The sequence below is a fragment of the Scophthalmus maximus genome, chromosome 15 (assembly GCF_022379125.1).
Source record: "Scophthalmus maximus strain ysfricsl-2021 chromosome 15, ASM2237912v1, whole genome shotgun sequence".
In the NCBI taxonomy this organism is placed as follows: Eukaryota; Metazoa; Chordata; class Actinopteri; order Pleuronectiformes; family Scophthalmidae; genus Scophthalmus; species Scophthalmus maximus.
In genome coordinates this window covers 7,057,501-7,075,870 of record NC_061529.1, presented here as the reverse complement: position 1 = coordinate 7,075,870, position 18,370 = coordinate 7,057,501, and the positions used below count along the sequence as shown (strand labels likewise).

The 18,370-nt window shown below is 43.9% G+C and overlaps 1 protein-coding gene across 3 annotated transcripts; it reads right to left on the bottom strand.

Annotated features, from left to right (window-relative positions):
* Positions 1–584: 584 nt before the first annotated feature.
* On the bottom strand, positions 585–15,840 carry keap1a (kelch-like ECH-associated protein 1a). Of its 3 annotated transcripts, none has more exons than XM_035610752.2 (12): positions 15,485–15,825; positions 9,767–10,613; positions 8,793–8,992; positions 8,399–8,555; positions 7,278–7,370; positions 6,740–6,886; positions 6,227–6,333; positions 5,288–5,417; positions 4,391–4,587; positions 2,631–2,836; positions 2,142–2,318; positions 585–1,342 (listed from the first exon to the last, which is right to left on the bottom strand). In XM_035610752.2, the coding sequence occupies exons 2-12, from the start codon at positions 9,977–9,979 to the stop codon at positions 1,164–1,166; spliced, it is 1,806 nt and encodes a 601-aa protein (XP_035466645.1). In that variant the 5' UTR covers positions 9,980–10,613; positions 15,485–15,825; the 3' UTR covers positions 585–1,163. The 3 variants fall into 3 exon arrangements, with proteins under 3 accessions (XP_035466645.1, XP_035466644.1, XP_035466648.1); XM_035610751.2 differs by having other exon boundaries at positions 15,582–15,825; XM_035610755.2 differs by lacking the exon at positions 585–1,342 and having other exon boundaries at positions 2,156–2,318; positions 2,623–2,836; positions 15,582–15,840.
* Positions 15,841–18,370: the final 2,530 nt, after the last annotated feature.

Here is an 18,370-nt window from a genome sequence, read left to right as displayed (position 1 = left end):
CGTCTTTCTCTGGTGGCCTGCTGGGATAATTGCAGGTGAGCCATGGAGGGGATGGAGAACAGCAGTGCACAGAGAGGGAGATATGTAAACAGACAAGTGACGTCTGCAGTTGATGACTAATGCTGTAGTAGTCTTTCTTGAAAAAACGGTTGCTGAGCCTCTTGCTGGTTCAATTCATTCTCACTGAGCCATAAAACATTGGACAAACATTCATTATCCAAATGGGATATCAGTGTTCGCAGTGTGCACAGTTCACGTTTGGATTGTGTGACGTGGTTCGTTGTCCACACCTTAACAGACGTGGAGCCCTTATTTTGTATCTTTGTTATTTTCAAGCTGTCACTGTCACAGGGGATCTTTGACATGGAAAAAAGAGACAAAACATTTTTTTGTTGCAGTTGTGCAGCTGTTTTTGGACTTCTTCCACCATCTAGTGGTCGTGCACGTGCTGTTACATACCAGAGCCCCACACTGCGTGGGATGCATCTCAATAGCCGAGATCACAAGAGGTCAGTAGAACACACGTGTCTCGACTGACATCCGTGCGTTTGACAAAATGTAAATTACAACACAGGACAAACGGATAGGAAATAAGACATTTATCCGTCACTCATTTGATTAACCTCACTTTCTGAAACACACAATAAAATCCAGCGATTGAACCAATAAAACGTGTAAAAATGTGTGGCAGTTTCTGGGCGAAGTTCTCATCTGGGCCGAGACACAAACGGAGGAAAAAGACATCACAAACACAGAGGAATTAGACACTGAAGGCCAATGAAAATTTACAAATGAAATTGAACACGGAAGAGATTAAAAACAGTGAAGGAGTAACAATATTAAAAATAAATACTACTATTATTTGAGATTACATCTGTAGCACCTTATTATTGCTGGATCACTGTCATGCTCAGTTTTTTTCCTGTGTGACTAGCAGATGTAGAGACATAATCTGTGCATACTTTCTCCTCCTCTACGTTTCCACAGAAACCATACCAGCGCATGCCCCGCGGTGCAACACAAGCACGAACCATGAGGGCGGAGACACAGTGGGGTGTAGGAGGCACAGAAGTTTTTCATGTTCGCAAGCTTTTTATTCTATGCACTTAATCCCCCCCTTGAAAAGCAGCACCACACGTTCGACACAGATTCCCGTCTCCATCCTATGTGGCTCCGTCCTCGTCCTCCTCTGGCTCTGGCAGGCTGCCAGGGCAGGGCTCCATGGTAACAGCGATGCCCATGCCGCTGCGACCAACAGGCATCTCGGTGACGCACATCCATTCATTCCTTTCTGGACAGTAACACTCGATGCTGGACAGGAAGCCGTGCTGGTTAAAACCTCCTGAATGGAAACAAACACACACACACACACACACACACACACACAGACAACATGTTTAATGAAGCTGTTGCTAAAGCAATTAGGGGACTGTTTAACAGTTGCGCCAATGAATAATTAAATGCAATTACTTTGTCTTGAAGAAATGTAGCTTTCATTTGCTGGATTGATTAGTGGAATTATTCTTCTTAAAAAGGCACATTTTCTATTGATTTTATTCAGTGATGTGGTTTCTTATCACTTCCTTGTCTGACATGTTCTTCTGCGGATCTGTAAACACTTAACAGTTAAACCATCCTTTTCCTCTATTTAATTAAAAGAGTCGGGTTCACACCGAAATAAAGGAGGATCTCACTTGCCACCTCCTGAACTACTAACTAAGGAATCTGACGTGAAAATTCCGAACAAATCTATAATCTCTAATTTTGTTGTTGTTGATGTAATTAGTGATAAAGTAATATCCAGTGTAGACTAAGTACAACATAATACCATTTTCGAAAAACAAAATACTAGCATCTCTGTGGTAGTGACTGCACACTCAACCCGCAAAAATATATAAATGAAAATATATCAACGATCACTGACATTTTATTAGCACGGAAATGCAAAACATGTTTCATCGGGCTCGTGAGAAGGTACTAATTGGCCTTAAATATAGAATATGTGTTAAATAAATTCAAGTAACATAAACCAATTTTCTTTTTAAAAATAGACGGATGTTAAAACACTATTATTAAATTTATTTTTAACAGTAGGTCATATTTCAACAGTCACAGTCTCAGTGATTAGTGGCGGAACTGACCGAGGACAAAGATGCGCCTGTGGTGGACCGTCACTCCGTGTGCGCTGCGACAGTACAGCATGGGGGCCCGGGGCTCCCAGACATTCCTGGCTACATTGTACCGCTCCACGGACGACAGCTGGCTCCTCCCGTCATAGCCTCCTATAGCGTACAGGTGAGAGTTCACACACACCAACCCTGCAAAGACAGGCAGAGGGGGAATGTGTAGGAATGGCCTGACATTTTGACAATATCGCCTATATTTTCCAGAAATTTTCCCAAATGGTGCGAACCGAGTCGGACTCGGACAATCTCCGACTGCGTTCTTCATACGTGAAGGGCAAACTCGAGTTTGTGTTCTGGAAACAGCGTGAATAAGCATACTTCCCAAAAAATGTTCCTTAAAAGGCCAGAACACACACACACACACACACACACACACACACGCACACACACACACACACGCCCTCATGTCCTCATTGTGTGTTCCAGAGGTACTCACACACTCACCCAGTCCACTGCGTATGGTGCTCATGGGAGCCAGTTGGTGCCAGGTGTTGGTGTCGGGCTGGTACTTTTCAGCAGTGTCCCAGCGGTTCTGTCCATCGTACCCCCCCACCACGTACAGAGCCCCCCCACACGCCGCCACGCCGGCCCCTAGGCGAGCCACCGACATCGGGCAGACGAAGGACCAGCGATTGGACTCTGGATCCCACCTGAAAAAAAAAACCAAACAGCAGTTGTTCAGAGACTTGTGATCGGCGTAGCAATGAGGTGTTGACCAATCCCGACGACATTACTTATTAGCCAATTAAAATGATTAATCAATTAATCAGCGCGGCAAAACTTCCAACAGTTCAGAGGGGTGGAGCGGCCGTGAGCAGCAACAGTCTCAATCTACGTGAGCCACTCAACTTTAAGTGGATTATGGTTTAAGCTGGCAGCCATGTTTGTCAACTATTGATGAGCTTTATTAGAGACTAATGAGATTGTAACACCAGCATGAGCAGGCGGAGACAAGGAAGTCGAGAGGACTCTGTTGTACAGCAGACATAATGTTCCAAGTTTTGAAAAAATAAAAGGGCTAACAAAATAATAATGTCACCGTGTAAAAATGCTTAAATTTAGCTTTTTGAAAAGGATAGCTTGGTATTCTAAATAAGCATAAATGAAACACACAAAATATACGAACAACTATATAATATGTTAATTCACGGGGTTTAAAGTTTATGCTAAGCTAAGTTAGCCACCTCCTGGCTCTGGCATTGCATTGATTCTAACTTCCAGCATGAAAGTAAATAAGCTCATTTACAATTAAAAAAATATAAAAAAATATAAAAAAATATATATATGTATACACATACACAGATATGAGAGTGGTTGATAATTCCTGATGCGACGTGTCCTCGAGAAACCCACAAAACTCAATTCATTCCTATCGGGTCACTGCGCTGACAATGACCCCCGTGCTCGGAACCCTGCAGTTAATGCACATGCACGCTAATGCACCCGGGGCGTGATGGCATTTCTTCCTGTTGAATCTGCCGCATGTTGCTCGGCTCTCACATCCTTTGATGTGGTTCACGTCGAATTTTCCTTTCAGCAGATTTATCGGCTTTCATTATATTTGGCAGCTCCTCCCGAGAAAAAAACCCTTCTGAGAGTCGTCTGATGAGTTCTAATACTTCTTTTGTGACTCTGATCTTTTGAGAATCTAAACCCCCTCAATATAAAACGGTATTAACACAAAGGACAGGGAATAGTATCAAAGGAAATATATCAAGTCGCTCTCAGACTTGACAGTTTTTCTTTCTTTCTTTCTTATGAAGTGATTAAAAGTGATTTATAACAACAGAACTCCTCCCTGCTGGGTGGTGGAAACTACGAAATGTAAGGCATTCCCGAACCAGATTGACATTCCTGGGAGGCGTGTCTCAACACGCTTCTTAAAGTGCTGTCGTCTAATTAGACTAAGAGGGATACCTGAGAACTTCTCGACTGCTCTTCAGGTTGAATGGCAGCTATTCAGTCGATCGCACCCATGCCATTATCCCTCCATCTATACTTACACTGAGGTGACTGCGCTTACGTCTGAGAATGTGTGTGTGTGTGTGTGTGTGTGTATAGGGACATTCATCACATTACATTCTCCCTGGTGAATAAGACGTCGTTAAAAATCAAATGCCTCCTCGAGTGCCTTGTTAAATAAATAGATCCTCCCTCTCCGTCTCTCGCACACGAACAGAGTGAACACTTTGGAGACATCTCACCTCTCCACCGTGCTGTGATGCGTCGAGCCCTGGGAACCTCCGACGGCGTAGATGCAGCCGTCCACCACCCCGACCCCGACCCTGTTCCTGGGGGTGTTGAGCGAGGCTCGCTGGCTCCACTGGTTGGTCATTGGGTTGTAGCAGCACAGGGCGCTGGACTCCGTGTTGTTTTGAAGCGACAGGTTTCTGCCCCCAACCTGAAAAAAAGAGGGATTACAACTTATTATGATGATCTCTAAAAGCGAATAATCCTTCAAGACGGAGGGGTTGAAAAGCAGATGATAAAAGATTGTTACAGTATGAAAACATGAGATGTACAAAGGATCAGTGGGAGAAAAAAATGAACCAGTGTTCGGATTTGGTTTTTCCCACTTTTGCGCATCACATATCTAAGAGATTTCACCCCCCCTAAAAAAATAATCATGTTACGATCTTTTAAGACATTCACAATCCATGATCTGAGTTTCAATCTGTCCTCCTAATTTTGAAACAGCCTGCAGACTTATATTTTTGCACAATTCAAAACACAATATTGCGTTAAAGACATGGTTTTAAAAACTTTAAAAACATAGTTCTGATCAGCAGTCAATTAATCACAATATTCAAGTACTCAGAACTCAAGTAGAAATAATTGTAGGAGTAGATGCAGCTTTTTATCATAGTTAATGCTAATGATGATAATGATTAACAGACATTGGGATATACAGAGGAGTGGGGATGAACCGAAAATTTGATCGTGAACATCTTCAAGTTCAATCACGATCGATCGCCCTCCCATACAGCAGATCGTGTCTCATATAATTTATCATTGTGTCGCAGTGTATAACATTGTTCGAGCGTCATGCCGGCAATGGCCTTTCACTGCGAGTACGACGTGGCCTGACCGGTGCAACCTACGGTGTAGAGCAGTCCGAACAGCGCGCAGGCAGCCAGTCCACTGCATGGAGTTCCCATGTCAGCCAGCTTCAGCCACACGTTCCTCCTGGGATTGTAAGCCTCCATGGACGCCAGTGAATGCTGCCGGTATCTGGGCAGAGAAAAAAGGAAATTAGGAGCAGGTAGATAATCAGATGAATGCCAAGAGTAAAAGAAGGGTTTTTGACCGGTTATGTGCCATATTATCTACAACTTAAATAACTAATAAATCTACCCTTTTGAGGTATTCATCAATGCATACATGCATGAAATTTGGTCTGACATAGTATATTGTATTGTCTGACAAATTTTATAAATATTTATATATATATTTATATATAAACAAATAAAAAAACATAGAATAATATGACTATCAAATAGCTCAAGAGCTCAGCTCAAGAGACACAGTCCAAGTGATCTGTGACCAAGTGATGGCACTAGAGAAAGTGAAAAAGCATCTTAATAATAAATAAACAAGTGTTAAACTTTCCACATCGGTTAATGTGTGCGTTTTATGACGGACAAAAAATGAGTCTGAGGAAGATGATTTGTGTTTGAAATGTTGTCATATCCATGTAGAATTAAAGAAAAAGTGGGAACGCAGCAGTGTGACGGTACTTTTTTGGATTGTAAGATATATATAGGTCACCATGCAGAATACCAGTATAAATAAAGGGATCGCATGCTAACAGCCACTGGGGGGCAGACTGAGACACATTCTGGATCCATGAGATGTTTTGCATCTTACAAATAACACGGCCACACGCACACAGTAATGTTGTCTCACAGTCTGATTATCAATAACAGAGACTTGTTCAAAATGTTTGTTACAGCCTACAGCGTCTAAGAGTATTTCAATTTACACAACCTCTGTGCGCCACAGAACAAAGCAACAAAGGGGAAACTACACGAGATAACTACCCGCCGGCCACATAGATGAGTTGAGTTCCACGGTTAGGTGCAGGAGGCAGCTTCCTCAGCGTCATGTCCTGGAAGATTTTAGAAAGGAGGTCCTTACAGGAATTGGCCTGGAGTTGAAATACACGGACAGAAAATTAAAAAACTATCACATTGTGACGTGAGTGATTATTCACATTATTCCACAGTTTGTAGAAATGGAATAAGACTATACTCTGTTCCGAGTCCTGTCTAAATCATATGGAAAATAAGTTGAAATAGTAAGATAAAACAGTAATTTAGATTTTTTTTTTTAAATTTAGGACTATGAAAGCTGAGTTGGCTGTGCACACATATCAAGTCACCTGGTCATAACCTTTATTACTGTATTTTTGTAAAGAAATGCAGATTTGTAAAGAAATTTAAGAAATTGACTTGATAATAATAACAACAGACAGTTGTTGTTGTTGTTTTTTTTTTACACATCCCTTCTGCATTTCCGTTTCAACTAAACCTAGTGTAAAGGCTGTGGTTTACCTTGCTGAGGATGGGGCAGGACAGGAGCTGGTTCTTCAGGAACTTCGGAGGCAGAGCGTAGATATGAACTGCATTCAGGAGGGCGTGCAGGTACTGGGCTCGACCCTCCATGTCCCAGCCGACCCAGTCTGTGCAGGCCTTATACACCTGACATGGATGTAATCGGACACAATAGCATGTGGTTTATATAGTAAGTGGCGTTTTTTGAAGTGATCGTTGTGGTAAACCTTTGTCAGGTAGGTAGGTCACGGTTAACTGTTCGAGACATGCATGATTAAATCTTTTGTGTATTCACGTGGTGTCTTAAAGATCTGTTCCTGTCTCGGAGAGTCGCCGACGCCAAACACATTGAACCAGTGAACACAATTTTTCAATTAGCTCTGAAAAGTAGCTTTAAATGTGACATCTTTGTCATTCGCAAACTGCAGGTCAATAACATGCTTGCGTTTGACTAATACAATCCTACGGCCAATACAAAGCAAATTAAAAGGAATGAAAAAATGGACGTTTCTGTTAGTCAATTTGACTTGCCACACACCTCAGACTCACAGAGCACCTTGAGACTGTCCTGACTGATGAGCTCCAGCAGTTGGCAGTGGGAGAGGCTGAAGAACTCGTCCACTTTGGTCACCTGGCGCAGAGGGACACACCAGGACACACGGGCACTTTATAGTCAGAAGTTACAGATGAGGCAGAGACAGAGTTTCCTGAAAAGTGACAGGGAACTAGAGAACATTTGCAACGTACTGGGAAAAAAAATGTAAGTGTAACCAAAGTGGCAGGTTTGTCGGTGACACAGATCAGCAGGTCTTTGGTTTTGGCAAAGACCGCAGCTGCTCTGTTGCGCTGATGTCATGAAAGCTCTGCGGCCGACCCCTGGGCCCGTCAGGGGCTTTGGGTCAGGCGGACGCCGCCTCACGGTCCGACCCTCGGGCGCCGAGACGGGAGCACCGAGTGCCGCGGTGGAGGAGCTGCGGATCGGCGGAGCGCAGACTAGGAAGAAGCGAACGTGAATATACGAGCCCGGGAGAAGACGGATAAGGATCTAAAAGCGGAGCTGGATGTGACCGAGACTGAGAGACTTCAGATGGAAGGGAAGACGGAGATGCTGGCACGTAACGCGATGGGAAATAATACGAAATGAACTGCTGACGAATCTTAAAAGGGATCATGTGGCGGCACTTGATTCCAGCCATGAGGACACAACTACCAGCTGGTGTGAACCAACCTGAAGAGATGATGAACGCAGATATTTGCCGAACTTCTGCAGCACTGACTTGTCACATGTGGCTTTTCAAATTGGACAGCAGGTGGCGTCCTCCATGAAACCACACGGATCCGACCAAAACTCATTCATGACATCGGCAATGATTACACCGTAGACACGGGTATGTATTTGTGTGAATGCGCATTATTTATCACATTTTTGAAGTAGCTGTTTCTCTATCACATGCATGAGAGATTGCTAGACTAAGATAAGTATTTAAACTCTCTGTCGGAGGCGTCGACTTCTTGTTACTGCTGTGAATAACCAAGAAAAAACCCCCCACAACAGTCTGTATGTGTGTCAAATTACAGACTGAGAAAAACATTTTTTAAGAAAATCCAACAATGGCATTGTGTACGTGTGTACTTCTGCTTTCCCTATTTGCATTTCACCTCATTGAAGTGTGTGTTGATGTACTCTCGGCTTCGTTGGTGCAGCTCCGTGCAGCCAATGTCCTCCGCAAACCGGGCGATGCCGATGACGTTGGCCGGTTCCAGATGCTTGGTAAGGAAATCGCAGCACGCCTTGGCCACGTCCTCCATCTGATACCTTGTAGAAAAAAACAAAACCATTGCTGTCTTTATACTCTATATTATTGTAATTTCATTTATTTTTCATTTAGCTGGACAATTCTGAAAGATTCCTAGAAGGGTAGGATACAGAAATATGAGTATGTCTGTGTGTGTGTGTGTGTGTGTGTGTGTGTGTGTGTGTGTGTTTTCAGCTGTTTTCAATGACTGGGGAGTATCTTTCCAGCACAACGTGCTACTGTTTATGTGTGTTTACCTCATCGCAGCCAAAAGAACATGCAGCACACATTTCTCTCCCACTGTGATGCGGGAGGTGTAGGCAAAGTCAATGAGCCTTCCCACCACCTGGGGGCAAACATCGCGCAAGGTGATCTCCGGGGCGTGGCGCTCTTTGAAGCTGCTGGTGAACATGGCCCTGAAGTAGGGGCTACACGAGGCCAGAACCAGCCTGTGCACCTGAAACACAAAAGGAGGATTCAGAAACACGGCCTTCGCTTCATTCGTGTCAATGAGTGAATGACAAACAGGCCGTTTGCTACGGAAGCCCGCAACTGTCAAAATGTTGGCCGGTGAAATGTTATCAAGTAAAAAAGTAATAATGTGGTTTAGTTAAATAATCTTAAAGATAAATAAAATTTAAAAACCTTTCAGTTGATAGGGTAAATTTAAACCTAAAAGACAACAACTATAATTATCTTTCATTCATTAAAATTTTTCCTTTTCCCTTTTTCCAAACAATTTCAATCATTTCCATCTCTATTTTCCCCAAGCTGCATTGTGCAATGCCTGACCAAGATATGTAAGGCTGACATTAAAAACTTAAATTTAAAAAATATAACTGAATTTAACTTCAAATCATGAACACATCTAAATCAGCATTAGCAGTGCCAGCACCAGCAGCCATATAAGTATATGGTTTTGGGGTTTTGTTGTTGTGGGTAGTCTATTCTAAGGAATTTATATAAAATCTTTTAAATATATATATTTACTAATAATTAATTTAACAAATCAGCGAGGTGAGTAATGTTTAATGATCTCGCTGACTAATGGTGCACACTCATACTCATATCTCCTGTCTTCATATCTTATTCCCTTGTATGTATATAATATTTTTAAATGATGTATTCAATTGTTTTTAATACATTTAGTCATTTCCAGGCCTCCATACTGTGAAATACTTGGAAACAGCAAAGGGAAAGTGTCACAAACTGCTCTTTGACCGTCGTCTACCTTGAAGTCCACCGTTCTTTCCTTGTACGTGACATGTAGCACCACGTCACACAACAGCTCCTGCTTCCTGAACTCGTCCATGACCCCCATGGATCTGGAAGCGTGGGTCTCGACTGTGTAGTCAAGGTACCCAGAGCAGTACATCGAGGGAACTGCGATCGCTGAGAAATCAGAATCGCGGGTGGGACGTTTCTTCCTCATCGGGCAATGCATCCTGGGAGCGCGGACGAGGTATACTCCAAATTGTGTCTTGAGTTTTTCGGCCTCAAAATCTTCTAAAGTTTAAAGTTTCGAGTTCTTATCCCATCGGGGTCACACTTTCAACAGAGTGAATTTCCTCGGTCTTCAATCCGTTCATATCCAGCGAGCAGATGTCTCTAATTCCTCCATTTCCCAAGAAATGAGGGACGTGAAATGAGTAATGAGCCTCATCCATCGGTGATCCCAGCAGCAGCCAGCAGGCAGAGCAAGCAGTCCACGGGAAGTAGCTGCATGGAATAAGTCGAGGTCACATGTTTGTCTGCACAAATATGGCAGGTGAACAAACTTGTAGACTGACGGTGAACCACATAACACTCCCTCATCCACCGACCCTGGCACCAACATGACTGACGGCGTTTGTGTCAGGCTCAGACAGCTCTCGAAAGCACGAGGCAGACCATGATAATTCAATTTCTGCTGGTCCAGATTTTACAGGTTACGGGATCTTCTGAAAGTAATCCATTGTGATGTCCCGGAGAGTGGTTCCACAGGAGACGGAGAGAAGAGGTCGGCAAATGTGTACACAACTAGATGTGTCCTGGCAGGGACCCCCCCCCCCCACACACACTGTTGCAATGCTTTTACCCTGGAAAGGAGAAGAAGAAAAGAATAGGTTAGGAAAGATGAGAGACACTTGGTGGTTTGAGAGGAAGCTAATGGAGTCAAAAACTCACGTGGTTGTCCCCCCCCCCCCCCCCCCCCCGCGTACGTAAGTGAGTGTGAGCCACACACTCGGGAGTTTCACTTCCCCTGCAGCTTTAACAGAAAAGACGTATTGTGTTCAACTGCTTTACGCCACAGACTGTCGCCTGAGGGAACTGTCACTCTTTTTTCATTTGGTTAATTCAGGGAAAGGATTTTCTTTGAAAACTTTTACGACAAAACAATGTCCAGTGTCTAAAAGGATCGTTTATAATGGAAGCTCTGTCATTGCAGTGTCGTCTCGTTTGGAAGCAGCTGCTCAAAGGACTCTATGTGGAAACAGGAAAGGCGAAGGATAAATTTAAATTCCCCTTGTAACGTTTTTTGGACGTCAAAAACTTGATGATGATGATAAAGAAAAAACAACAAGTCCTCCTTTAAGAAGCAGGAACCAGGGGATGGCATTTTGTCTTGAAATTACTGAAAGGATCAATCGATAATAAAAAGAGCTGTTGACTATTGACCGATCATTTATCGACCAATGGTTGCAGCTCTACCAGAATCCTTTTTACCAATGCGAGATCACAGGGACCTCAAAGAGCCTGTTCATCGCCTCCAAGCTTGTTCTCTTTTTATCCTCACTTAAAAATGTTCAGCCGAGCCGTAGACTGTTAACAGTCACTCTCAGCGTGAGTCACAGAGGAGTGACTGACATTCTGCGAATAGCCGCAGGCTTTTAAACATAAACAGAACGCACACATTCACACCCTCAGCAGAGGGTATGAATGAACTCCAACCAGACAATCTTCGGCTGGCCAACCACGTCACGGCCTTTCCCTAAAAATCACATTCACTTCTATGTTCCTGCCCGCTCCCCTCTGTCAGGACAGACTGGTGTCAAGAATAAATAGTCAAGACTTAATTAAATAAAAGTGTCCGAGTGTGTATTTTTGGCTGAATTTGAGAAATATGATTCCAGTAGTTTCCAGTAAGAAAAGCTGCTGCCTTCACTCAGAGGATATTCAGTAACCAACCAACTGTCGAATACGGTGAAAATCTCCCCTCCGACTCCCGAGTGAAGGCGTTAAATATACGCAGAATTTGCAGACTGATTACTAAGTCGGAGAGGAAGTTGACCTTTGACCTTCACAAAGAGCCATTGCTTCATTATTTTAACCTTTTCTGTGAAACGTTGTCACACTTACAGAGTCAGTTCTTGAGTTAAGGGCAAAAAGGGTGTTTTGTGAGGTCACAGAGATCGCGACCTTTGGCCACCAGAATCTGCTCGGTGTATCCTTGAATGTAATTGCTTGTTTGTGCAGAATTTAAAGAAAGTCCCCCGGGGCGGTCCCAAGGTGTCGTGCTCAGGAGAATGGGACGGACCGACGGACAACCAGAGGACATAATGGATCCGGCCACGGCTCATACACTCCTACCAAGTACCTTCCTCTGACACAGTAACAGATCACTGAATTAAACGTTATGTAGTGTAGGCCCAAGGCCTGGACATTTACCTGAAATTGTCTGTATGTGAGGATGTACATGTCCACACATGTTGCTGTGGATATTTTCTGGAACTTTTCCTGCCAGCGCCCTATTAGAATTTCAGCAAAATGTCAGAGTGAGCCCATGTGAGAATGAAGCTTCACAGCCTCATGTCCATGTAGAGCAATTCTTTGTTATCTCTCAATCCCGGTGTCGTGGCCCGTGTATCAGTTGGGCTTTGTTCTGGAAAGAAAAGGCGAGCAGATAGCTCGAGGAGGCCTATACCCTCGTGCGCTGTACTTCACACAATCAGAGGGAAGAATCTTGGCAGAGATTTGAATCCAAATCCACTTGACAATGAAGTCAGAAGCCACACAGATACACGTCGGGCCTTTTTGGATCCGTGCACTCCGAAACTTCAGTACGTTTCTGTTACAGATTCCTGAGCCCATTCCTCAATTCACTGATAAGCCTGGATGTCTAATAATGAGAATCGGCTAACATCTGCCACCCTTGAGAATTATCTCCAAAATGCAAAAACACATGTGGTGTCGAAATGATTTCAGCGCGTCTCTTTGCACAAGGCCAGAAAACCGACGACAACATGAAATCTCTGGAGTCCACAGAGCGCCACTCGCTGCCACAGCTCGACACAGAACAAAACAGCTTTTGAGTTGGATTCCTGAGCTGCTGACCCTGAGAATAGCAGATCGACGTTTTGAGCATTAAAGTGGCAAACATCCTGCAAGAATTAAACCACAGTGAGAAGCACAAAGGAATACTTTTTTAATATATATATATATATATATATATATATATATATATATATATATATATATATATATATATATATTTATTTCTTTTTTCTTCTTAACCATCACTTGTTTTTCTGTCCCACACCATTTTCTCAGATTCCGTTTTCACCCTGTTTTTCCGTGTGTTGTATCCGAGTAAAGCACGTGAACGACTGTTGCCGGGTCAGACTGCAGCACTGCGAAGCTTTGCGATCGTTGCACAATGAAATCTGTTCTTCCCCGAGCTCCCCTCACCTCTCACCCTACAGTCAGACAGCTTGTGTGCCACTGGTCATATGACCTAAAGTGTGAGACGGAGGAGGGGGAAAAGAGATTTTGAGGGCAGCGGCGTGCGGTGATGTGAGCAAGAGAAGGGGATAACAAAGAGGGACAGGAGAAGTAAAGGGAGCCGAGTTGTAAAAAAGTTCAAGATGGGAGTAAAACAGGGAGGAAGTGAGGCACATTAATACATTGAGCTTACTCAGTTTTCCATAAAGGGCCATTGTGCCTGGATATATCAGCCTGTCCTGCTCTCCTGATCGGGCTTTAAGAGGGTTAACAGTGTATTAGTGTTCAAACCCAGCGTGCAGAGCTCGGCTACTAGATGAAGCATTAGCCCGAGCCTGCAGGAACACTCTGGGGGCACGGTGACACCACCTCTGACCAGATTATTGATTCCAACAAGGCCTCGTAATCCCTGCTGGACCGAGGTGCTGACCGGTAACGCTGCAGGTGTCAAGGAGGAGATCCGTGGCCCTCCTCAGAAAGACAATGTGTCCTTTTGAGCACAAAGAGCGAAAGTTTGTCATTCATAAATCACAGGCCCGGGCTTACTGCGACATTTGTGAGGAGACCCAAGAGCGGCACAGTGAGGGCGGGTTAACCATTCACAGACTGCTGCTGTCTGTGGGCATACGCCCGACTGACTGACTCTGTCCTGCGCGGCCAGCGTTCACCTGCACACGTAACACATTACCGGAAATGTGATGAGGAATTAACTGACCTAACCCTTGAGAAATGTCTCGTCTGCAACGGCTGAGCTGAGGCGGCCACTTGTCGCTTTTTGATTGCTTGTCGATTTTCTGCCGCGTCATCGTTGAGCTTCCCTGACAGCTGAGTGTGGTCAAAGTTTGCTGATGACAGAGGTGGCCTTTTTTTTTCTTTTCTTCTTTTGCTCTGAAATAACTCTCCAAGAAGAAGACAAAATTGAGCATTGTGCAGCAGAAGCACTGTGCTCTTTGAGAACCACAGCAGCGCACACGAGACAAACAGACAGACCCATTGTGTTTTAGAAATGTCAAATGTCAATGTTTTGAGGATATAAAAAGAAGAAATCTGATGGTTGAGAACTCCGGCCAAGCGCTGCACTCAACGGTGTCTCAGACACTTTCGACGTCACACTTGAGAGTGAAGAACTGCAGTTGCCCCATTCTGCCTCTGGAACACGAACTCACCATGTCAATCAAAAAGCACTGAATACACAGTATGTCATTCATCACTGAGCAAAAGAAAACACCTTCTCATGTGCGGTTGAAGAAAAACATGTGCACATCTGTCCGTCTGAGGACAAAGGAATAAAACATTTACTGCCCTGCCTTGGTGGATCGCAGAGAATTTTGTCTACTGGCGTCGCGTTCATTCTGGGGCCGCAGCTAATAAATATTTGCAATATTTCAAGACATGACCTTGGGCTGACAGGAATTGACTGTGATTGGGCTTCTTTATTTTTTTTTTTTACTATTCTTTATGTTTTAAAGGCTAAACACACAACCAACCAATCAGGCAAATAATCAGAAAACTAAAAAATATTTAATATAATAATCTTTTACAGTTATTTTTTAAGTTTACTAACTAAAAACTTTGTATTGCTTTTGGGACAGATAAGAAATTTAAAGATGCCGTAAACTGTCATACAGGGCAGCAGCATGAAACTAATACACCGATAATAATCATTATTATTATTATTTAGATTTTTCGGTTAGAGTCTGTCTAAAAAAATGCCTGTTGCAAGATCGTAGTGTCCAAATATACCTTTTTGAAACAGCTTGTTTTTAAATAAGTACATAAAAAATCACAACATATGTAATGTACAGTGAAATATACAGAAGGGGAAAAGCAGCAAATGCATATTTTTTGCTTGAAACAAACTGTTGCAGATGAATGTTCTGTGACTAATGAAACGCACACACACGCGCACACACGCACGCGCGAGCGAGCTAAATGTGACCGAGTCTCAGAAAGAAAAGAAAAAAAGTTTCAATTCCCCTTTTGGGACAGTGCGCACTACTGAGGAAATAAACAAAAAAGTGAACGACAGTCGACAGAAAATATTGAAGGTGTAGTTCAATGTGTGTACGGAAGTTGTTGCTGTGGGGTGTCACGAGTGCTGCTGCAAGATCACACACACACACACACACACACACACGAGGAGCAGCGTTCGAGTGTTATGAGGCCCACAGTGGTTGTACCATAAGGGCGCGTCCGCGCTCGGCGCATGGAACACTTCTGGGCAGCCAGCAGCCGCGGATGGACTCACCTCTCCGGCTCCACGGCGGTGGAGAGTGCGCGGAAGAGTTCGTCCGCCCACAGCGAGGTCCCCCCCCCCCCAAAAAAAGCCCCCAACAGCAACCAACCTCTCCGTCCCGTCCCGTCCCGTCCCGTCAGAGACGCAGCAGATGTGTCGCTTGTGCGCCGCCGCTGGCAGCCCTCCGCCGGGCAGCGAGGAGGAGGAGGAGGAGGAGGAGGAGGAGGAATCTCTCTGCGCCTGCACCGCAGAGTCACTGCGCCTCCGTGCGCGCGGCTGCCGTCGGACGCATGTACTGAAGTCTGGCACGACCGCGCATTCCTCAAACTGAAACTGAACCTCGGCCAGCGCCAGGAATTATGTAACTATTACCAAGCTGGGGGGGGCAGAGATACGAGCAGGATACCAACGAGGAGGAATGGCTACCGAGCGAACCCACCCCCGAGTTCCAATGAAAGTCTAAATTGGTGATTCACCCACTTCATTTCCATATCCTGCCCCACATGAATCATCTTTCGTTTATGGTCCTTCGACCGCACTTATTGCAACAAACTCCATTTGGAGGTTTGACTGTTAAGGTGCACTGGTACTGTCCCATAGAGGGAAACTATGAAAGACAGTACTTGGTTTGACATGTTTACATGTAAGAGTCCTGTTCTATTCACTCCTTTCTTTTATTACCTGTAAATAAATACCATGCAATATAACAGATCAAATATTAATATGATATTAAGTCAACCTGAGCACATTGGGTAAAAATAAGACAAAGAAATTGGATCACCTTATGTTCCGCCATGACCAAAGGAACATGTACACATACCAACAGTACGCACAAGTTAGATATTACTTCTTCTTTTTAAAAAAATGTTATATCTCATTTGCTGCTGTGACACAGCACATTTCCTCATCGTCCACATTGTATCTTATCTCGTCTTATCTCATCTTTAAAGTGAAGTGGTTTGAAGTGGTTCCCAAGTTCCTTTTGGCAGGAATTGGAAAGTACAAATAAGATACAGCAAAAAAAAAGAAAAGAGGTGTATATGTTCATCATAAGAAGAAATTTAGCACCTGATTGTGTTTCTTTCTAGAAAAAAAGGAGCTTCATTTCCATTCCATTAGTTCTTGTGATTATAGATTTAACTATTTGGTCAAATCAGCCTCTGTCTGACTCTTCCCGTGGCGGAGAACAGGCTTTGAAGTGTCAACATTTGCAGGCAATTAAAGGCCACATTGTTTGGGGAATACGCTCATAATTCCCAACGGCACACGGGTGGAGAGATTCTGCCAGTGTTTTATTATGACCACCCTCCAAAACTTTAGATTGCTCTTTTCCAAAAAAGCAAACAGAGCCCTGTCCAGGACGAACCCCCTCCCTCCTCTCACACAATCTCCCCACTGCCCTTGAAGGATGAAGCTTCGTAGTCTTTTTTGTGTGACTTTTATTCTGTGGGAATCCCGATCACTGTCATTTACAGCGAGCTTGGTTTACTATAAATACTTTATTCCAATTGAGACTTCATTGGAATCCTCACCTGAACGTTGACCTCGGCCCTCTGTTTACTGTACGCTTCTGACGTCAAAGGAAGTCCACGTGTTGTTGTGCACTGTTATTGTCCGTACTCACACGACCACACCCACCACCGGTCTCGGGATAATAATAAAAACAAAAATAACTCGCTGACAGGATGCCAGCACGGGTTGCAACACATCACGACGCACACCGGCTGGTTGCTTCACAAAAACATTCGGCAGATTGTTTTTTGTTTCTCATCAAGGACACATCCGTGCTGTTGTGGACGGTAGTTTGGTAGTCTGGATTTCCTATGTAAGTTTGTTACAGCTTGAATTCTCATTTCCTTGTCCTGATTATTATTATTATTATTATTAACAAACAGAACACAGGACGGTGGTCGTACAAATGCAACCCACTAATGGTTGCTTTGTGTTAACCGGGCGTTGCAGGGAAGAAACAGTGTTAGACGAATGTTTTCATTATTAAAATCTATCACAACTGTTGACCTCACGAGGAAAGAGTGCGAACCTCATTTGACTGGTTGCTGGAGGCATACTGTACAACCGTACAACCACGAGGCGGTAGGTCTTGTCAGACCAGTATCACTGATGCACCGGAGGCCAATGCAAACATATTTTCTCCATCAGCTTCTTACTAAGAGCCGCGGAGTCGTAGATGAACTCTGTAAACATTTTCCTGCCAATGTTAGACATCTGATTGTGGTTATTCCCGTAGGAGTGATCATTGTAGTAAAAATATATAACTCATTGTTGGAGAGAGATGCTTGGGATTCGAAACCGAGTTTTGATTTTCAATGTGCAGTAGGTTGAGGTTGACTGTCGTCTCCGGGCTTGTGCTTCGGGGGTAAAGGGGACTCGTACATTAGCAGCAACAACTTGGATAAAAACATGCAAATATGACGAGAGATATGCAGATGCTCTTCATTTCACGCTTGGCGGCCGCTCGCCCTCGCTGTGTCAGTCTCCAGAAGATCCCTTGGAGGAGTTTCCTGTTGTTGTTGTTGTTTTGTTTTTACAGTTGGAGACAATAAAAGCTCCGACATACTGTACATGTGTGGTCTGTGAGACAGTGTAGCTGTGGCTACACACATGGCGTTTCATATTGCTCACATTTTAATTAGAAGCCTAGTGTAGGTTCAATCGGGAAGACTCTCTGCATGACCCTCTCATTCACAAAACTCTACTGAGAGTGGTTGTGTTTGAGTAAAAAAGTACGGATAGATGCATTTTGAAACTCAAGTGAGAGACTTTAACTCTGCTCACACGCCATGACACGGTTAACTGTTGCCCAGGCGTCGTGGTCGAGTCCATTTGCTGCAACAAGGAAGTAAGAAAACAAAGTTCAATGGCACGATGACTCAGCAC

Bases quoted from the DNA above. Each gene is read 5' to 3' on its own strand.
- keap1a (XM_035610752.2), bottom strand. From the start codon at position 9,979: ATGCATTGCCCGATGAGGAAGAAACGTCCCACCCGCGATTCTGATTTC. The intron at 8,993-9,766 runs GTAGACGACGGT...TTTGTGTTTCAG, and splicing joins AAAGAACGGTGGACTTCAAG to GTGCACAGGCTGGTTCTGGC. The intron at 6,887-7,277 runs GTGTGTGGCAAG...CATCCATGTCAG, and splicing joins AGGTGCTCTGTGAGTCTGAG to GTGTATAAGGCCTGCACAGA.